The 23,093-nt window shown below is 40.4% G+C and overlaps 1 protein-coding gene across 1 annotated transcript in view; it reads left to right on the forward strand.

Moving 5' to 3' along the window:
- Positions 1-950: 950 nt before the first annotated feature.
- LOC116506953 overlaps positions 951-23,093 on the forward strand; it is a 70,081-nt gene continuing 47,938 nt past the window's right edge. The window contains exons 1-5 of the mRNA XM_032214846.1: positions 951-1,802; positions 7,237-7,338; positions 18,058-18,219; positions 21,155-21,286; positions 22,521-22,709. Coding sequence (XP_032070737.1) covers positions 1,386-1,802; positions 7,237-7,338; positions 18,058-18,219; positions 21,155-21,286; positions 22,521-22,709 — 1,002 coding nt within the window. The 5' untranslated portion in view covers positions 951-1,385. The remainder of the gene's footprint in view (positions 1,803-7,236; positions 7,339-18,057; positions 18,220-21,154; positions 21,287-22,520; positions 22,710-23,093) is intronic.

Raw genomic sequence — 23,093 nt, forward strand, 5'->3', positions numbered from 1 at the left:
GTAGCGGTCCCCGAGCGAGCGGACCAGCCAATTTCCACATCTTCCCGGGAGATGGTGGAAGTAGCCCGTAGGTTTTTTGGAAGCCGTCTTCTCCCCTGAGTCCAAGCCACATTACCTCATGCTAAAGAACTCCCTGTCTGAAGAGCCGGGCTAAATATAGCGAGTGGAAGAGAGAGTGAAGACTTGGGCAAGGAGGGAAGGGAGGGCTTTTCAACGAGGGGAGCGCTCCTCCTCTCCTTCCGCCCCCCCCTCGGCGCCCCCCCCCCGAATGCTGGGCTGATTCAGGATGCGCCCCTTTTCCCTCCGCTCTTCTCTGACCTGGGTCCATCTATCTGTGCCTCTCTCCCTCCACCTCCCCCCCCCACCCCACAGATCCCAGGCCCGCGCCCTGAGCGCAGCATGCCCGCCCCGCTGCTCGCCCTCCTGCTTCTGCGCACCCTTCTGACTCGCCTGTTGCTGCTGGCTCGCAAGCGCCTCCTGCCGCTGCTCCGGCGCCTGGGGGCCCGCCTGACTTCTGAGCAGTCCCGCGAAGCCATCCTCACCTGCCTGCTCTGCCTCCTCAACCTGCGCAAGAAGGTGGACGGCGCCTGAAACGGACTCAGGGAGGGAGAGAGTCGCCGGCACCCCTCCCCCCAAATTTTCGAGGCTCGGAAGTGGCAATCCCGGCACCCACCTGTCACAGCCCCGGAGCGGAGCCTGTTTCGGAGGGAGGCGAGACGTATCCTCCCAGCGCCCGTTTCCCCCATCAGAAGGGAAAGAGGGCGCTCTTCCAAGCCAAGAGAGAAGGCGAGCTCAAGAAGTATTTACCAACTGCACTCCTCTCAAGGGGAAGATTAAATTTTTTGATCTCATTTCTTAAGATCCGCCCCCCCCCAAAAAAAAAACATTCCTCCCAACTTCCAGGCACTCTGAATAATTTTTCTCCTCTTTGCTCAGTAAGCCAAGACCAAGTTCCCTCCCTCGATTCTGCCTTCTCTTTCTCCCCGCCTTTGTTTTCCGGCAAAAACTGATCGATGAGTGAGTGACTTCCTCACAGAGCTAACTACCACTGCCCAGAAATCTTGGCTTGGTGGCAGCTGTGTAACTTCTGCTAGAAAACCAAAGGAGGTTTGGAAGTCCCCTCTGAACATTTGAAGGAGAAGTTTCACTTGTGAGGGAGCTCACAAACTGGACGCCTGAGAGAAAAGAAGAGCAGAACGGATCCAATGGGACACAGTCTCCACCTCTGAGTTTTCTTGCATGGGATGGAAGAAGCCAAGGCAAACCTTGTCACTTCTGATTTTGTGTTTCTTTCTATGTTCTCCTACCAAAAGCAGTGGGGGTTTATCAAGACTTGGGTCCTAGCATTTTTCTAGGGCCCCTGTAAGGCTTGTGCTAGGGAGACAATGTCCGGTAGCACGGCAAGGAAGGTCCAACCGTTCACGATTAGCACCAAATTATCTCTACCCAAGTGTTCCCTGGAATTTCCAAGAGACAGCTGTACTGACATTCCTCTCGATGCTCTGAATAACCATGACTTGCACCAAAACCTCAATGAGTGTGTTTCCCTGTATCTGGCTCAGACGTCTCTGGAGCCTGCTGGAGAAAGATTTAAAAGTGCTAGTCCTATTGAAGAAGTGGTCACCAATGATGATTGCATCAATAGCAATTCGCTGTCTCGTTCCATTAAGAAGATTACTTTGTCCAACTGGCATGGAAAAGGTGGTTTAGGGGAAGAAGGGATATTCAGGGGCCCTTCCCACACCAGTGCAGAGAAAAACTACAACAACAACAACTGCAAAGCAGGAAAAGCACAATTCAAGGTAAGCCATTCATTTATCTCCTCTTATTTTTCCTATGCTCTCCGTTCTGCACTTCACATCTCTCTACAGTGCCAGATTACACCTGGCTTTAGGATCTTTGAACAAGCCATTGTGTGAAAAGGAATCGCAAGTAGCTGGATTAAGGGTGATGGAGATCTGAAATGTAGGATTCTTCCAGACAATTTTCTGCAGAATTTGATCACATGGGGGGTACAGTTTATTTCTTCCCACTGTCTGACATAATCAATCATGAACAAAGAATAATGCTTTTTCCTGGGGGTGGGGTGAGACACATGTGCTGCTTGAGTCCTATCTGATTTTAAGTCACTATTATTTAAAGTACTTTGCCTCTGATAGCATTTATCTGCAAGCAACTGCATAGTGAGCATTCCTCTGAGCTAGACGTGGTATCCTACTTTTACATAATTACCTTTCCATAGAACTCCTTTCAAAACTAGTAGGAGAACCTTGAGATTTCTGGTTCCATGTTATTATTTTTTTTCTAGTTCCATTTATTTCTTCCATTTCTTATTTCATGTGTTGGCTTATTCTCTTTTTGTTTCTGTTTTGTTTTGTTGTGGAGATAATCTGTGGATGGTGTGTAACAAGACTATATTACCTCTGAACATGGTGGGACAAGTCTAGGAAAGGTTACTCATACAATTAGTAAGCATTTAAATATCCGTCTTCCAGCAATTTTTAAAACACAAGATTATGTCATTTCTGGATATGTATTATAAGAAAGTATCATGCCAAGTAATGCCAGGAAATGCTTAGAAAATAACCTGCGTATTGTAATGGTACTAGAACTCGAATATAAACAGATCCATGCTAAAGTTGCCTTTTATGATTCTACAAGATTGTATTTTACAAGATTGTGTTGATGTTTATTCAGAGAAAGGGTTATGAGAGAGAGATTTGGAAATCTCAGAAAAGGTGTGCTGTTCGGCAAAACCTCTTGTCAGAGAGATGTCTAGGATCACTTTAGTTTTAACACTTCAGTTGTTTTGTAGCTACTTTCCTAAATGAACTGTAAGTATACATGGAAGAAAAAAATATTGAGACCTGCTATGTGATAACATGTGATGTCAGTTCTGTGAAATTATGAAACATATTCCAATGGGATAAGTTGAGGCCATGTCATTCTGTTTTGGTTTTAATAACGAAGAGATGATTTTTAAAAAGTTTCTCTGCAGGCCTGACTAATCGTGTTATCTCATCAGCCCCATGGAAAGTGTTGCCCAAACTGACCTTGAAATCTTGACCAAGATTCATTCTGAAAGCCCTTATGTGTTTCTCCAGCATTGTGCCTTATAAGAGATAGATGAGTGCTTCTCATCCTATGGGATGATTGGTTTGATACAGTTTGTATCTTCTCCAGCCATAGAAGATTCTTCTTTGCCAGTTCATTCCTTAGTTGCAGTCTCCACATTCCAAAGTTAAAGAAAGACTGACTCGGTTCTTGTTTTCACATGTGCTCCAGGCTGCTGCTGCTTGTTGGATAGGATCAGATGGTGGGGGAGGGAGCCCTACCTCTGTAATCCAAGTGGAGCAGAACTGCAGGAAGGATGAGATCACCCTTGTGCTGACAGCCTTGTTTGCCTGCAGCTGATGGATTGAGGGAGCTTCACATGTAAATAAAGCACTTATGTCACCTGCAAGCTTATCTCCCCCAACTCTGGTCGGGGAGAGGCCAAGATGGTCCCAGCTGGGGGAAATAGATATTGACCTCTTTGAACATTTCTCATTGCCATACATTATGGAATTAATAAACTATACATTATGGAATTAATAGCTATTACATGTTTGCAAAAAAAAAAATAACCAATCTGTAAACAATAGAAATAAAGGATTATCTAGTCAGGCTTTCACCACATAAAGCAGAGAAATTTACTCCATGGCTGAACTCCCTATTATTTACATGCCAAAGCGTTCTAAATCTTTTGTATCTTCTGCAGACAATATTCTAGACTTTCCCGTTTAGTGCATATGACTTGACCTTCAGTCCCAGGGTAGACTATTTCTATTTAAATAAGCATGGATATGGAAAGGGATGCACCTTTCAAAACTGATTTAGAAAAGTGCTGTGGGCCTCACCCAAGCTGCTGTTTTCAGACATCTTGAGCAATTCTGAAAAAAGAAACTGGAGTGCAGCTGAGGAATCCTATAATTAACCATTGTAACTTTGACGTGACTCCTGAAACAGCAAGATGCTTTTTTCAGGCTTCCATGGAAGAGAGATGTGCTCATGCTTCCAATTAGTCTGAGGCATTTCTTCCAAATTACTTTGGAGATGATGGAATAGTTAGCATTTATGTATTTAAGAGAGTTATGTGGTCTTGTGAGAGGATTTTCCATTTTCTGAGATCCCAGAGATCAAACTCTTTCAGTGAAATGGATATTAACAGATCACCACAGTTGGAAAGGACCTTGTAGGTCATCTAGTCCAACCCCTGCCCAAGCAGAAGACCCTATACCATTTCTGTCAAATAGCAGTCCAGTTTCCCCTTGAAAGCCTCTAGTGATGGGGCTGCCACAACTTCTGAAGGCAGGGTGTTCCGTTGGTTGATTGTCCTCACTGTCAGAAAAATTATCCTTATTTCTAGGTTGAATCTCTCCTTGATCAGTTTCCAGTTTTCCTTGTCTGGCCTTCAGGTGCTTTGGAAAATAGTTTGACCCCCTTCCTCTCTGTGGCAGTCCCTCAGATACTGGAACACTGCTATCATATCTCCCCTGGTCCTTTTCTTCACTAGACTAGCCATGCCCAGTTCCTGTAACCACTCTTTATATGTTTTAGTCTCCAATTCCCTAATCATCCTGGTTGCTCTTCTCTGCACTTTTTCTACAGACTCAACATCTTTTTATAGTGTGGTGACCAAAACTGGACACAATATTCTAAGTGTAGTCTTACTAGGACTTTATAGAGTGGTATTAATACCTCACATGATCTTGATTGTAGGATTGCATTGGCTTTTTTTGGCTGCCACCGCACATTGCTGGCTCATATTTAACTGGTTATCCATTAAAACTCCAATATCTCTCTCACAGTTGCTGCTAGAAATATTGAAACAGTAAAGAACATTCCCTCATGTATTCTTCTAATAATCAAAGAGATTGGCTACCATTTTGTTAAAGTGAAATTGAGCACCAAACTCATAAAGTTCATTAGAAACCTCCTGACTTTGGGACCAAGACTTTTAAGACAATTTCATGAGTGTCTTTGCAATGATACCAAAGTCATGTAAATATGTACATTAGTATGCCATTGTGCAAACAATACAATTATTCAATTTAAATCAGTTGCCTCATGATGCAAATAGTTCCTTGCACCGCCACTCTCCAGGTGTCTACAGACACTTTAGTTTACCTAATCAAACCTTCATAGGGAGAAAGGTATTTAAGGACCAAAGCAGTTTATTTCATACTACATAAATATAAAACAAGTTTCTTAGGTCTGTACTGTTGAAAACTCCAAAGTTGTTAACAAAGCAAATGTTTATTTAGGTAGAGCTACCAACTACAGTTTGCAAAAATCCAGACGAGCCCTAGATGGCAGCAGAGGAATACTGAAAATTGAGCTCACTGGGTTGTAGATAGACCCTAATATTAAAAAGTTAAATTTTAAAAAAAACCTTAAAAAGTTACATATTCAGAAAAAATAGTAATAAGGTAACTAAATATTTGAATATTAAAGTGTAGCTTCGGATATCAGAAATGTTAAGTATAATATTTATGTATTTTTGTTCTAATTCCTAGCTTCTATTAAATTACTGCTGTACCAAAAAGTTATTAAGCATCAGGTTTATATACCTAACATACATACATAGCTCTAATTCTATCTTCTACTTTTATCCATGTCCTATTTATATATGAGTCCATTTTCATTAAATATCCTATGACAATAGCAATTCCCCATCTTTGCTATAAATCATGCAATTACTGTCCTATTATTTGTTGCTTGCAGATTTGCAATATCATTATTTTATGTTTTATTGCAAAGAAACCTCTTTATCTCACACTAGTAGCCTGAGAAACTTTGACATCTACATGTCTCTCCCATTCACTGAAATTTCTCTATCTCTTCCCCACTTTCCTGAATATAATATGCACAGATGTTTGTGTGTGTGTATGTGTGCATACATACATACATACATACATACATACATACATACATACACACACACACATACACACACAAACACACACATCTTGTCACTTCTACTTCAGATAGTAGTGGTTGATCACAGGATATTTCAGTATTGGATATGCTGAGTGGAGTTTATAGGAGTTCAGCAATAAAGGAAGGCAACAATTTCCAATGTTTAGAATACATACTTGTGGAATAAGTATTGTAATTTATTGTTTTCTCACGGATAAGCAGTATGTGATGCTTCATCTGTCGTGAAGTTACCATTACTTTAATAGATTTTCTGTTCATATGAGAATTATGAAGTTCCTTTATATCATCACTGCTAATAGAAAATAGATGTTGCCGAGAATAAAATGTTCTGAGATACTGGTGTGCTAATTTGTCCTGGCTACATTTTACTATTGGTTATTGTGTCTGATTTATTGATTTTTCTCTTTCCATATCCACATGCTAAGTCTTTGTGTAAGAATGAAGAATTGTGTTCAAACTGTGTTTAAAAAAAATCAATACTTTTAAAAAATACTGATCGTTTCTTATGAAAATGAGTGAAAGAAAAATTTAGGCAATGTGTATTTCATTTTCTCATAATCACCTGTGGGCCTGCAACATAGCAACAGTTAATGGGAGGAAACCTTTTTAAAAAATCATGTCTCATTGACAATCATTGGGGTTCAATGCTCATCTTGAAGGAGGGGTGTCAAACTGGCAGCCTATGGGCCAGATGTGTTACACACAGGCCACGCCCACCCTGGCTCTGCAAAGGCAAAAAAAGTCATGATTCGTCAGGTGACCCGATCGAGTTTGACATCTGTGTCTCAAAGCATAATCAAGATGAGGATTTGATAAAACACAGTAAAATTGAAAAGTCTGAATTTTGCCATTGAACCTTAGCAGCTTAGTGTCTAGCTACTTGATTATTCTCCAGTGATTTTCCATAATTCGGATATAATCAGAGGAGGTATTCAGCCGGTTCTGACCAGTTCTGGAGAACCATTATCAGAAATTTTGAGTAGTTCAGAGAATTGGCAAATACCACCTCTGACTGGTCCCACCCATCTATTCTCTGCCTCCCGAGTCCCAGCTGATGGGAATTTTGCAGTAACCTTCCCCTGGAGTAGGAAGGGAATGGAGATTTTATAATATCCTTCCCCTGCCATACCCACCAAGTCACGCCCACCAAGCCACACAAGGCCCACCAAGCCACGCCCACAGAACCAGTAGTAAAAAACATTGAATCCCACCACTGGACATAATAAATCTTCACTATGCTAATTTTCCCTACAGGTGTTTCTCAGAAAAGAAGTGGAACCCAAGGAAGAAAAACAGAATGTGAGAAGCCCCCAGGCTGGTGACTATTGTCTAGTTGGCAGAGTTGCACCTTTTGTGGTAGGTTTCTTTTACATCCTGCCAAGTTAAAGAACATTACTGAATATGGTTGAATTCAGTTGATGATTAGGAGTGGAGCTTGACTCAGAAAACACTGGACTTTGTACATGAAGGATTGGAATTCTTGAACATCAGTGTGGATTTGAGCCTATCCTTACCTGAAGCAGGTATTTAATCTAATCCTTGCTAGTCTTCTAAGTAACAAAAGATTGCCTAGCTTGGTGAACATTTCCAGCATCCATAAATTCCATTAGATATTCAAATCCTTGTTTATTGACATTATCTCTGGATGTTGGCTTGCATAAGATTTATCTGTAAACAAAGAGGCACCTCTTCTTATATATATAGCTTATGTTTGATTTTAGTAGACTCCAACCTCAGGTTATTTTTCTAATACAAGTCATTAACTGATTAATATAACTTCTCAGTATGTTTTGGATTTTGGATCAAAAGATAGGATAAGCATTGGTTGATTTATGATGACTTGCTTTCAGCTGATATTTTTTGAAATGCTTCTGAGAAAGACTTTTCCTCCTATAATGGCTAACATCTTGCTAGATAGTAATAAATACACAAATCTTTTGATGCAATTAGAATCTTCATATTTAAAATCTTGTTATAAGTTTTGCTATTCCTTTTGTGGAAATTAGTTTTGTGCCTTCACCCGTTGAAGTCTTGCCTTTCCACCCAAGATGCTTAAATTTTGGAGGAAAAAGATGACAATCCATTGAAGAAGTCTGTAAATCATATCCATATCCTCCCAAACTGTAACCAAACTATTCTACCAAACTATTCTATCCTTTTTCATTAGTAACTAAAGGGGCTACTATAGAAGATTTGGGGTGTGGTGGGGACTTCTCTGTTTCTTCTATAACTGATGCTTTGTACTGGAAAAGTACAGGAAGTACAGGAAGTAAAGGAAGGAAGTGCAAGATTCCCATTCTGACCTAGAAATAAAATCAGGAAGGTTTAGGTTTAGGTTTATTCAACTTGTATGCCGCCCTATTCCCGAGAGACTCAGGGCGGCTAACAACCATGGGGGGAGGGATACAAATAGCAACAAATACAGACAAACAAATTAAAATATAACTATAGTCGCAACATTCGAGTGGGGCTGGAAAATTCTTCAGCCCCAGGCCTGCCGGAACAACCAGGTCTTAGTGGCTTTGCGGAAAGCCGGAAGGATGGTGAGGGTCCTGATCTCAACAGGGAGATCGTTCCAGAGGGCCGGAGCAGCCACAGGGAAGGTCCTCCCCCGAGGAGTTGCCAGCCAACACTGGCTGGCAGATGGAATTTGGAGGAGGCCTAATCTGTGGGATCTAATAGGTCGTAAGGAGGTAATTGGCAGCAGGCAGTCTCTCAAGTACCCAGGTCCAATACCATGTAGGGCTTTAAAAGTAACGACTAGCACCTTGAAGCGTGTCCGGAGCGTAATTGGCAGCCAGTGCAGCTCACGGAGGATAGGTGTAACGTGGGTGTACCGAGGTGCACCCACTATCGCTCACGCGGCTGCATTCTGGACCAGCTGAAGTCTCCAAATACTCTTCAAGGGCAGCCCCATGTAGAGCGCGTTACAGTAGTCCAGTCTTGAGGTCACAAGGGCATGAGTGACTGTTTGGAGGGCCTCCCGCTCCAAGTAGGGTTGCAATTGGTGCCCCAGGCGAACCTGGGCAAATGCCCCCCTGGTCACAGCCGACAAATGATGTTCTAGAGTCAGCTGCGGGTCCAGGAGGACTCCCAAATTGCGAACCCTATCTTAGGGGCGTATAATTTCACCCCCCCCCCAGGATGACAGATGGAGTAAAGTATATAACTCTCAATGTATCCATATTCTTCTGAATTTTAAGGCTTCCCTAGCGGTATAGTTCTCTTTGTTATCAAGTGAGGCTGTCAAAGTGCTAAAGCTAAACCAAAGATAGAGGCACTGTAGGTAGATGATAATTCTAAAGTCTGGCGAACTGGTGTTGAACCTACTTTAGTTAGGAGTTACAGTTGTCATCTTATCTGCACAGAAATCATTTTTGCCCTAGTGATCCACACACTGACAGCATTCTGTTTCCATTAGTAACACACTGTATATTGTGTGTTGGTCTGCAGGCTGAAACACTTGGGCAGCTTCAACATCAGTCAATCAGATGACCAGCTTCTTCCTCCGTGACTTTCTTAAATTCTTTCAGAATCATTATGCCCCTGCAAAGCTACTTTATCTAAAACTAAAACAGAAATTTGTTCAATATTAACTAAAAGTGTGTTCTATTTTCTATTATTGAGGGGGGAAGTATTACTTGAAAAGAGGAATCAGTGTGCAGTATGTTATGTACAAAAGTGGTGAAGAGAGAAGATTTACAGATTCTCACAACAAAGAAAATACAAACATTCATAATCTGATCATGAAATCTGCTTCTTAGAATTGGATAGACATCAGGTGCATCAGGTTCTTTCTTTGCTAGGTTTAGATTCTCCATTTTTTATAAGCCCCTTTAAGTTATAAGAAGGTGTAGCTCTAAAGAGAATCACAGAGAAAATCTCCATTGGAGAAGATAATTAACATGGTCTCATTTAGTCTCTGTGGAACAATCTGATTGTCTCAGGGACTGCTGTGGTTCACAGGATTTGACATAGTGCAAAACTCACGATTTCCCCTCCTTTCATTACGACAGAAAGCAGCATTAACCTTGGCGTTTATAGCTTTTCTTTGCAAGAATTATTTACAACTTGGTAACTACATTCCATTCTTTGCTTGGCTTACAGCCATCATGGTTCAAGATTTAAAATGCATTGTAAAATGGACCTTTTCCTTTACTGTACTAGATATTAATGCAGCCTAAGTGTGTAATTTGTATGCATTCTACAGTATTGGTTTAACAAATGTGTACCCACACATATACACTGCACTATTTATAAATACTCTTCTCACTTTTTATTTGGAAAAAAAGTAAGGAGCTAAATGTACCGGCCAACATACCCTTTTAGGCTGGCATAAGCTTTCTGGTTGATATAGCTTCACATCTTCCATTACTTCAGCCTCTGCAGTGGCTAGAAAGGAACTCACAGCACCTTCTCCTCTTTGGATCGACTCTTCTCAACAACCAACAAACTACCACCCCAGGTTGCCAGCCATTAGCCCTCCTTCCAATTCTACAAGTTCTCTTTTCCAGGAGACTTTTTTATTTTCTTAAGTCTTCTTTTCTCTGCCAACTCGGTATCTGCCCCACCCTTCTCCTATGGGAAACGTCTTTTGGAACACCAAGCTATCATTCCTTTTACTTTCCAACCACAAAACAAAAGAGTATCTGTTTTAGATGCTTGCATGAATTGGTGACAGGCTTTCAGGAAGGTATGGGCTCATGCATGCTGATCAAATGAAAGTGAAATAAATACAATCGATCTTGAAAAACAGAAACGGGCCACCCACTTGCCTTCTACCACATGGAGCTCATACAGCTTTTAGGAAATATGGATCTGAATCTCTGATTGTGATAGCCAAGTAGTAAGGGCACATTTTCCAACTAGTTTTTTTCAGCGGGGGGTAAAAAAAAACCATTTAAAATGGTATACAAACCTCCTCTTAGCTTAATGCACCAAGCTGTCTATCTCATCCACCCAAACAGTCTCTGTTAAATTTCAATAATGACTTTGCATCAAACTGTAGTTTTTGACTAATTTTTTTGTAAATGTATCTTCTCAAACTCCATAACTTAGTATTAAACTAAGTAGCATTGTGGTTTCTTATAGAAGACTTTTTTAAAAAACTGCTTGCTGATAAACAGCATCAAGTTGTAGAATTGGTTGGATACACATTGCCAAAACTAGTTTGCCAACTGCCTTTCTGACACCTGAATACAGCATTGTCTCATCTCATTTGTGAGCAGGTGTATCTAGTGATACAATCTAGAAGACCTGTTGCAAAACAACACATGATGTCAAAATATCTGCAGCCAACGTAAGTGAGCAGGGTATTGTCTTATTAGTATTACAGATTGCTGATTCCAAGAGGACGTGCCAAACAACTTAGTCTGAAAGCATAAGCTGATGCAAGATGTGGGGACACAGTTGCCGCCTGCTGACCCTCTACTGTCTCAAAGGCTCTTGCTCATGACAGTCCCTTTTTTGTGTTTCTGCGCAATTAACTTGTTCATTTTCAACCTCCCTCCTTCTTTCCTGCCAGACAGAAACACATTTCTGGGGAAAATTTCATGAGGAGGAAATGAATTAGGTTACAAAGCAAATCCATACGCTTATCTCAGTGGAAAATTGAACATGACATGCAGCATGGGGAATGACAACTAAGACTCTCTGTGACTTGTTGCCCTCCAGATGTGTTGGATTGCTTCTCATTATTTTAGCCAGTTGGTCAAATGTCATGCTGATTGGGAAGAATGACAGTCATCGTTCAGCAAGTTTTATTCTATTAATTTCTAAAATTAATTATTAGTTACATGGTAGCGATGGTCCATGGGATGCGGTGGCTCAGTGGCTAAGACGCTGAGCTTGTCAGTCAGAAGGGTCGGCAGTTCAGCGGTTCAAATCCCTAGCGCCACATAACGGAGTGAGCGCCCGTTACTTGTCCCAGTGTCTGCCAACTTAGCAGTTCGAAAGCATGTAAAATGCAAGTAGAAAAATAGGAACCACATTTGGTGGGAAGGTAACAGTGTTCTGTGCGCCTTCGGCATTTAGTCATGCCGGCCACATGACCACAGAGAAGTCTTCGGACAGCGCTGGCTCTTCAGCTTTGAAATGGAGATGAGCACCACCCCCTAGTGTCAGGAACAACCAGCACATATGTGCAAGGCGAATCTTTACCTTTAGCGATGGTCCACAGGGCAAAATGCATGCTAAAATATAAAATCACTTAATTTAATACAATTAAAAATAACTCCAAGTCCATAAAACATTAAAACGTCTCCTGAAAACATTTCTATTTAAAATGAACTCATAGTAGTAACATTGCAGAAAATGTAAAGCCCTGGGAAAAAAAACATATATTTATGTGGTGCTGAATATGAAGCAGAATAGCTGGGGCCCTTTAGGGAGGCTATATTTCCTAGAAGATGACTAATATTAAAGTTTGCTTTGATAGAGTCAATCATTCAACACATCTCAATATACAGTGGGAGAGCATAACTTCCAGTTATCACACTAAGTCCTGCCCAGTGGTAGGAATATTCAATCGTGGAAAGGTTATAATGAAGGGCTCCGTTGCCGATGGCATTTCTTTAATGGTGGCCTTTTGCAATGTGCTTCCAGATGCCCTAAGCCATTGCATAAAATTAGCCTGATTTACCACCCAATGCAGCTTGCTATTCACTGGGAATTAGCTTTCTTCATTCTCTTCTATTCTGATTCAAAACATCTCTGTATTATAATGGGCCTCATGGTGTTAGGCATTATTAAATCTTTACTTTTAATAAAGTGCTTTATTTACAAAGTTCTTTTATTACTTTGCAAAGAAATGAGAATTCTGTTGCTTTTTGGCCTTAAACTCCGATACTGTATATATGATTGAAAAAACTGAACATTTCGTATATTATTGGGAGAATTTTAACTAAACATTGCATTGTACAACATTACATTGTTGCCTTTTGTGGTGTAGCCACAGGATCACATTTCCTCTATAGAGGAGATACTGTATATACTCAGATGTATCATATTCCTCAGTTATTTTATGTGTCATTTGTTGATCTACAACTGTTTTCAATGAAAGTTTCTACAATTTACTGTCAATACTCATGATTTTAAGATATCCAAAGTTAAACAAAAAACCCAAAAGATTGAGGGGGGCTTGAGCTGCCTATCTCTGTTCCACATGTATGGTGACTATTTTCCCATCATCACTGACTTCTATTTCCTGTGCTGTAGTTGGGGATCCTTTTAGATCTTATTTTACAAAGGTGGCTTTAAAGCCTCGTTGTTCTGTGTTTTATCTTTAAATTCCTGTTGATCTCTGTACCACCAATGGGACTTGAGGTATAGTATTTGCAATGTTAGACCTCCCTAGTATTTTGTTGCTGGAGTTTTGGCTGAGTCTCCATAGAGGTCACTTTTATAGCTGCCAGTCCCCTAGCTGTCTTGGAGCAGGGACAAAACATTGTGTCATTGCAGAGCTCAAGAACAAAGCTTGGAAGCTATTCAGGGCTGCCATTCGATGAGTTGCTTAAAATAAGTGTCTTTAGTCAGCCTTTCAGGAGCCGAGTCTAAAGCTCATTTGTAAAGCAGGCAGGCATGAAGTCATGCTTTTGTTTTAGAAGTTCAGGAGAAATTGCTTTAGCTTCTCTTGGAGCCTGAGGGAAAGAAAGCTAGAGCAGGATAGTGGAATTAGAAGAAATTTAACATAAAAGTTGAACATAACAATTTTGGGAAATGTTGCTTATGTAACAACCTCATCATTTGCAGTCTTCGGAATGGCTTTTAGAGAAATGCTCCGCAGTCAATGGCAAAGGCTGAGCCAAATGGACAGTCCTCTCCTTATAAACCAGATTCTTGTATTCAGTGGAAATGCAAACACTCTGACGGATTTCAATGAACCGAAGTAATTCAATGGACACTCTGATGCAAGCTGCAGTGAGCTCAAAACTGCTCAGGGAGCTTATATGGACTGCATTCTTATGCCATTATGTAAAGGACACATGCTACAGCAGAACAGAAATTTGCTGAGAAGCAGGATATCAAGCAAATTAATAACCAAGCCAGCTTTCAGGAAGGCAAGGACAGCTTAAAATGTTTGTGTTGAAAATATAATTCCTGAAACTAAATAAAGCAGTCCTCGACTTAAAACAGTTGATTTAGTGATCGTTCAGTGGCAGTGAAAAAAGTGACTTATGACCGTTTTTCACAATTGCAACCTTTCCAGTATCCCCATGGTCACGTGATCAAAATTCAGATGTTTGGCAACTGATTTAACCTTATGATTGTTGCTGAAGCCCGAGACCATGTGATCACCTTTTGGAATCTTCTGACAGAGGCAAAGTCAATGGGGAATCCCGATTCTCTTAACAACCATTTCATTAATTTATCAACTGTGGTGATTCACTTAACAACTGTGGCAAGAAAAGTCAGCAAAATTTACTTAACAAATGTCTCACTTAGCAACAGAAATTTTGGGTTCAATGGTAGTCATAAGTCGAGCACTGCCTGTAGTAATGTTTAAGTATTTTTCAGCTATGGGTACAAAAAGTGAGATGGGGGAAGCCTACATTTAATATCAAAATATGTATAGAGTGAATAGTATGCTAAATTCTCCTCTGGTTTCCACTTAAGCCTATTGCCATAATTTTCAATATTTTTTTAACCCTGGTCACATTTCTAGTTTCAGAATTCAGTTAATTGTTTTGCTGATGCAAACACACACAATTTCAGATGCAAAATGGACATATTTTATAAAAACATTTTTTTAAAAAAATTAATAAATCAACAAACATTAAATTTGAAATCCCCCTACTTTGTAATGTAGTGTGTATCAATGAAGATACATTAACTGCTGAGCAATTACAGCTTTATGATCAGAACTATTATATTGTTCTTTCAAGCCAACATAAGGATAAAGCAGCATAGCTGTAATATCAGTCATTATTAGCATCTGATGCCATCAAGCTGCCAAAATTCAGATTAGCACTAGATAGTAGCAAAGAGTTGGTTTTGCATATCTCTTTCCTACCATCTAAAATGGCTGCCTCAAGCAAAAAATGAGGGACAGGAATGAAGTGTACAGGTGGTCCTCAACTTAACAATCATAATTAAGCCCAGAATTTCTGTTGCTAAGTGAAACATTTGATAACTGAATTTTGCCCCATTTTATGACCTTTCTTGCCACACTTGTTAAATGAATCACTGCAGTTCTGATGTTAGTCACGAGATGGTTACATGAATCTTTCCCACCTGACTTTGCTTGTTAGAAGGTCACAAAAGGGGCTTACATGATCCTGGGACATTGCAATCATCATAAATACAAGTCAGTTGCCATGCATCTGAATCAGTGGTGGGATTCAGCCAGTTTGCATCTATTTGGTAGAACCGGTTGTTAACTTTCAAGCAGTTTGGAGAACCGGTTGTTGGAAGAAATCTTATTTTGTTTTTTTCCCACTTTACAGGATTAATCCTGTAAGGAAGGCAGGAAGGAAACATTCTGGTGTTGTTTCTAGCCTAATCTTTATTGCCCTGCTTACAGAAACTGCCTCTCTGGTTAAACCTTATTACATTGCAACAGCTAAGGCGAAGCGCCCATCAACCTGAGTGATGTTGAGTTGGCCACACCCACCCAGTCACATGACCACTGAGCGACACCTACCCAGCTAGTCATTAGGGCAGAGAACCGGTTGTTAAATTATTTGAATCCCACCACAGATCTGAATTTTGATTAAGTGACCAGATGGATGCTGCAATGGTCGTAAGTGTGAAAAATGGTCATCCTAAGTCATTTCTTTCAGTGTGTTGTAAACTCGAATGGCCACTAAATGGACTGTTGTAAGTCAATGACTACCTGTATTTGGGACACATTCATACAAAGATTCTGTCCCAATTCAAAAGCAGCTACAGGCCTTTATAATCCTATCGCTTTGGCTAAATTGACAGTTTTCCTGATTTATTTCTTTTTAGCTCTAAAATAACCCTAACCACATAAAAGCTTGCTTTTTTCCTAAATATGACATTTCACATAATTTACGGGTATTCCATTTCCTCCCTTGAGCAAAACCCACTGAGGTCTTTTAAAAGGAATATGTCCTTGATTCCATTATGAAATTGTCAAGATTTTGACAATTTCCCTTTCTCTTTCCAGTGGACCAGGACTTGGAAAATACCTAACTTTTTAAAAACTTTTTTTTCACTTTCCCTTTTATGTGGAATGGGGAGATAAGATTTTGATTCCTCCTAAGGCAGAGAAAAAAGCCCCTTACAAGGAGTTCTTGTTCAAATTGCCTAAAAATTAAGAATTTTTCTTTAGAATTTTCAGGGGATTCTTGCACCTAACATCTACAATAGGAGACATTAGGAAAAGTTGCAAAGGTATGATTATTTATGCTATCTTTGCAGCAAGAGAGATTTTTTTTTCTTATAAGAGGAATGGCAACTTCACTTTGTTACAAATTCTCACATATTCATATAAGAAAAAGTATAGATATATATTAAAGAGCCAAGGTGGCGCAGTGGTTAAATGCAGCACTGCAGGCTACTGCTAGATCAGCAGGTCAGCGGTTCAAATCTCACCGGCTCAGGGTTGACTCAGCCTTCCATCCTTCCGAGGTGGGTAAAATGAGGACCCAGATTGTTGGGGGCAATATGCTGACTCTCTGTAAACCGCTTAGAGAGGCCTGAAAGGCCTATGAAGCGGTATATAAGTCTACTGCTATTAAAGGTGGCAGGGAGGACTATCAATTTAATTATTTGGGTAGAAATGAGATTTTGTTGTAGTTGTTCATGAGCAGTAAGTAACTTAAATGGGCCTCTGATTGAATGACTTTGGGGTTTGGATGGTTGTTTTAGTCTTCTGCTAGTTAGTTGGAGGAAGCACTGATTGGCTCATTGTTTTCTCAGCACTTTCTCGATGTGCTTAAGTCAGTAGGAGTGAAGATGGTTGGCAAAACTTTGAACAGTTTTGGAGGGATTGGGTAAATGTCCATGGGGATTCTCAATCAATCCAGATTATGGTTGTCTCAAAGGTGCTTTTTCAAGAGACAACTGGACTTTCTTGTTTTTCTTTGAAGACATTTTGCTTCTCATTTGAGAAGCTTCTTCAGTTCTCACTGGATGGCGGGAAATGGAAGTATTTATATTCCTTGCAGATGGCTGGTCATTTGTATTCTTTTAGAGAGTCCTTGAGGCCACTTGGAGTTTTATCTGTGTCCTCAGGGTTACCTGCATAGTGCAAATGGGTGTGGAGCCTTCTTGGAACTGCTGAAAGGACTGTGTTGTAGCATGGAGATAGATGATATTGTATCTCTCTCACCCTCTATTGAGAGAGGGCTGTTCAATTTTGGCATAGATGGTCTCTTTCACCCCACTTTCATACCAGCAGTCCTCTCTGTTCAAAATGTGGGCTTTGCTGTCATTAAAAGAGTGGCCTTTGTCTTTTAAAAGACAAGGGGAGGAATACAACTTCATCTGTCTCCAGTCAACAACACAATCCTTTCAGCAGTTCCAAGAAGGCTCCACACCCATTTGCACTACTCAGGTGAGGACACAGATAAACCTCCAGGTGGCCTCAAATACTCTCTAAAATAATGCAAGTGATGAGCTGTCTGCAAGGAGTATAAATCCTTCCATTCCCCACCATCCAGTCAGAGCTGAAGAAGCTTCTTGGATGAGAAGCGAAATGTCTTTAAAGAAAAAGAAGAAAGTCCAGTTGCCTTTTAAAAAGCATCTTTGGGAGGGATTGGATAAAGAAAACAGGGCCATGTGAAGTGCCTTCAAGTCTCACACACGCACCCCATACTGTTGTTGGATCAGCTGCACATTCGAAGGAATGGAACAAGCTTCAAGCGGGTGGTAAAGAAGACTTAATACAAATCTGAGCATCTTTTCAGCAATACCCACTTTTAGGGTCGGGCAATTAAAGCTCAGCATTGCCATTTCGTACCCAAACCAATGTTGGTTTTGGAACCAAAGGTCAGTTAAATCATAATTACTTCTCTTCTATCTGATTCCGGCCAAATCCAAGAAAGCTCACTTTCTCATTCTGTCTTCTCTCTCTCTCTGTCTCTCTCTCTCTCTCTCTCTCCTTCCTAGACTGCAAGCTCTGCTGCTGCATCCCCTTGGAAAGAGAGTACCAAAAACACCAAACCAGGCACAGTAGTGGAGCTGAAGCCCTGCGCAGAAAGCAGCACAGGAGTGGAAGACTTCTCCAAGTGGAGCCTCCTCCTAGCCCAGTTCAACTGTGACATGGTGCAGGTAAAGAAAGAAAATTTGCAAAGGAAGAAATTGGCTTAACCGCCACCACAAAAAGAGGACAATCAAAAGGCTGTCTTCTGCTCTTCTTTTCAAAACTGCAGTAGAAAGGAAGAGAGCGCAGTGTTTTGCTGCCAAAGGACTTTCCTTTATTAGAGTGAGAGGACGTGCAGATGGAAAGAAGCAAGGTTCTTTGGCTAGCGGGAGGGAAGCTGTTGCTATGGCATGAGGTCATCCTTGGCAGCCTCTGTTTAAGGCAAAGGACAGAGGACAGTAGGTCAGTCCACAGAAATGTTGATATTTTTTTCCTCCATTTTTTTTTAAGGAAAGGGCATGACATAGACATCTCACTTTTGTGCAGGCAGGGCGGCTGAATGTGTTGGTGTAAGTCTGCAAACACAGAATGGGCTGTGAACATGTGCCTTCAAATAAAACAGTGAAATAAATGATTGTTTTTAGAAGGTTCTGAAAGTCTTGAATATGGATCCAGTAAGGATGTGGTGGCTCAGTGCCTAAGACATAGAGCTTCTCATTCAGAAAGGTCGACAGTTCGGCGGTTCAAATCCCTAGTGCCGCGTAACGGAGTGACTTGTCCCAACTTCTGCCAACCTAGCAGTTTGAAAGCATGTAAAAATGCAAGTAGAAAAAATAGGAACCACCTTTGGTGGGAAGGTAACAGCATTCTGTGCGCCTTCGGTGTTTAGTCATGCTGGCCACATGATCACAGAGATGTCTTCAGATGGTGCTGGGTCTTCGGCTTTGAAATGGAGATGTCCACCACTCCCTAGAATGGGGAACAACTAGCACATATGTGTGACGGGAACATTTACCTTTTAAGGAAAGTCCCTGGTTTACTGTCATCATTTCATTATCATTTCATTGGCCATGAAAGAAATTGCTCCATTAATTTCTGCTTATATTTTAGAAAGAGTCAGATGATACAAAGATTTAATGGTGTCCCACCTGTTCTGGGAAGCTGCTATTGCTTGCTTGGTTCTTGGGTGTAGGCAATCCAAGACAGAAGCTCAGATTGTGCAATTTCTTTGACTGCCTCCTTTCTAGATCTTGTTAATGCCAATATTTCTTGGTTTACGAAGCACAAAGCAAGAATATGGATATTGTGTAGTTATCAAAGTGAGTCATATAGTTATGAGTTTAATAACTGAACGCTGATAGATTTAGCAGTCCTTAGTGAAGATGAAAAGCTGTTGGAATAGTGAATATCTTATTACTTGAAGCATCTAAATGTATGTCTCAACTTTTAGGGCAGGTCTGTGTGTAGGTGAGAAAGATGGAATGACTGGATTTCACATAGCTAATGGGTTTCACATTGGGTTAATGTCAAGTGCAAATAACCAGGAGCAGTCATTGAATTCAAAGCATGGGAGAGTTTATTATCACTACCTATACACAAGAATCAAATCAATTAATGGTCAAAGCTAAATTGGCACTCAATAATAAGGGTCAGTGGAATTCACTGGAGGCTGGACTTGGGTCTATTGTGGCAACGCAGCGATTCCAAACTGATGACATGTTTACTCCACCTTGCAGCTCAGCCTGCTCTTCTCCTACAGCTTATTCATTTCATCCAAGCTATGAGCTGTCTGTTGACTAACTCACAATGAATGGGTTCGTACATTGTGCAAAACCTAAACAAACGTCATTACACCTACGTGTATGAACCTAGTCAGTGGATGTGAGCTTGCAGTCCCCAAACCTATAGCCACTCTAAAGGAAAGAAGATACATACATGTGTTGTAAATAGGAAATTATCTTCCTCCAAGTTAGATTGTGTAATCATCCTGCTAGTCTTTATTCTGGCAGCAGCTTCTGTGATTAGGCAGCATTTTTCTCTAGTACTTGCAATCAGATTATTTAATTAGGATTTATACTGTGAGTCTTCTACTATGGAACAATATTGTTTTTCTAAAAGACTTTTAGTATCAAAAAGCATTACTCAGAGTATCTGCAGGCTTGTCCAACACACTTCTCTCTCATGCCTCATTCTCTAATCCAGTGTTTCTCAACCTCAGCAACTTCAAGATATGTTTATTCCCATGCTGGTTGAGGAATTCTGGGAATTAATGTCCACATGCCTTAACATTGCAATACATCTGTAAATCTTTGGTTTTCTGCAATCCAGTTATAGCTATTTACATTGTCTTAGAAAGTTTTATTTATTTAAGAAAATGTATATGGCTGCCCTATTTACTCTCAATGACTCCGGACAACTTACAAAGATAGAAATCTAATGTAAAACAATAAAAAGCAATAATCCCTCACCCTCCTGGTGACGACAGTTAATCAAATAAGCCACTTGAAGGGCTCTCTCCTACTCTGGGTTCCACAGGCCCATTGGCAAAACCAGGTCTTCAGGGCCTTCCAAAGCGGATCAGAGTGGGGGAAAATCTTATTTCTGCGGGGATGATGTTCACGGGAAGGGATCCATCACAGAGATGGCCCTTCTTCTTGGTCCCACTAGACTAGATGTACCTCCTTGCTTTCCTGCTCTGGTAGGTTGGGTAGATGTAAGCAGGAGAAGATGGTCCTTCAAATAACCTGGTCCCAAGCCATGTAGGTCTCTGAAGGTGAGAACCAGCACCATGAACTGGACCCAGAAGCAAATCAGCAACCAATGCAACTCCCACAGGAGAGATGACACATGTGTACATCTAGGTCTGCAGAAAACCATGTGAGCTGCTTCATTTCAGTTTTCCTGGAAGTCCCGCTGCAATGTTATAGTTCTGGAACATCTACTGGAATAAATATTATGGGTATATAATCTTGTTTAAGTTCTTTATTGCTATACTAGAAGATGTCCTATTTATAGTGCCCTATATCCTTTCTCTTTTCCCACATAAGAGCTGACTTTTGAACTTCCTGAAGGAAGCATAGCAAAGTATAGCAAACAATCTATGTTATTTTTTATCCCTTTCAGGCTGAAAAATGGATGCAAGGAAAACTCCATGACCTGAAGGATGGTTGCAGATTTCAGGAATGGGAACGGATAGCTCAAATATTACAGAGAGAGATGAAGGATTTTGAGAATACCATCATCAAACTGAACCAGGTAAAATGTGGTCTGTAGGCTGCTTCCTCGTACTTTACATCTGCGTGAAAAAAGACACCTGCATCCAATTTTTCAGTAGGTCAGAATGGCTTAAACGTCCTACCTACAAGATCCAGAAAGGGGAGAAAATGCCCGTTTAAAAAATTAAGCAACCTTTTTCATGTTTTTCTGGAAAAGAAACAAAGTGTGTATTATTTTACTTCGGTGTAGCATGTTAATAGACATAAGAATAAATATTGCTTAATTGCATTCAAAAATAAAACTATCACATTTTGTTACAAGTAAAGCTTGTGCAGATGTTCGTGAGATAGTGGGCTGCTGGAAGTGTTCCAGTCCCTGCTTAAAGGCCAACTTTTTCTCCCTCTGTGGAATTTTCCACCAAATACCTCCCAGCTAAGTAAAGAATAAAGTCCCGGAAGAAAGCAACAGCGAACTGCTGCAGTATTGTTGCCAAGAAAATAACATGGATATGTCCATGAAATCATCACGTCAAGCTCAACTTGAAGTTTTTAATGCTTAATTGTTTCCTTCTTACCTATTCCATGGTTAATTTAAAATCAAATGAAGATGAAGTTTCTATTGAAGCAGATTTTCTTCCTGACAAGAAAAGTAGTGTGAGCAAATAGGCTTCCCTTCTTTTTCTCACAACTACTTTATCAGAACTTTTTCTGTGCCATTTACTCAGGAACAAGGCCAAGTTTGCCATTCCTCTTCATGCCACCTTAATATTCCAGGAATTGAAAATATCTTTGCATGAAATAGAGAATTTCCTCAGTTGCTATTCTTATATATACTATTCAATTCTCACCTGATTGATTCAACAGTTATAGAATTCAACAGTCTTAGTATCCACATTAAATTAATTTTTAGGTCTAATTAAGATACTGGTGTACATACAATCTTTTTTTTTTTAATACTTTCCCATTGCCCCCAAATCAGTAGATTTTGATCCTCAATTGAGAAGTTCCTCATCTGCTACATTCTATTAACAGCCCACTTTCATAACTGAGATTTGAAAGCAACCTTGCAGCCTTGCCAGTTGATTTCTCACAGGGCTTAATTGTCAAACTTTTTAAAAAAATACAAACTGGGCCAAATAGAATATGCTGTGGAAATTTTATTTTTTGATTGCTAACCTCATTTTCTGTACTTTTTTCATTGGTTAAATGCATTTACAAGATAATAGGGTTGTAGTTTCAACTTTGTTAGTATATTTTTCCCATCTTTCCTGCAGATGGGTGAACAACTGATGATCCAACCAAAATCCAGCACAGAGGTAGAGAGACGACTTCAGACCCTGCAAGAACAATGGCAATTGCTGAAGCACATGGCAACAAATCAGACTAAAACAGTCGTTGGCTTCAAGAGCCTACAAGAGTTCAACCAGAAAGCTGAACAACTAGAAGCCTGGATCAGGCAGAAGGTAATTACTTAGGATAAGTAGGAAGGTTAAAAAATGAGTCCCAGATACATTTTCTTTTCAGAGATGTGAATTTTGTTCTGGTGGCTGAAATATAACCCATTATTTTTTCTTCTGCATCATCATTCTCAACATCATTTTTGAATAAGGATGTGTCCAGTGATAATCTCTCCAGAGTGGGCAGCACTGAAAACTTCTTTTTAAACTTTATTTTGTGGTGGTTAGGATTGAAGTAGCTGCTCAAGCCTTGCAGAGGCCTAAATATCCATTTTGCCCTTAAGAGCCTCAAAAATGGCTACTGCTTTTGGGGAGGAGAAGCCCTAGCTAAGAAAAAAAAACTCCCAAAATTTTACTCCTGCTTACTCTAGGAGGCATCTCCAGAAATTG

This window comes from Thamnophis elegans, chromosome 4 (assembly GCF_009769535.1).
Source record: "Thamnophis elegans isolate rThaEle1 chromosome 4, rThaEle1.pri, whole genome shotgun sequence".
NCBI lineage: Eukaryota > Metazoa > Chordata > Lepidosauria > Squamata > Colubridae > Thamnophis > Thamnophis elegans.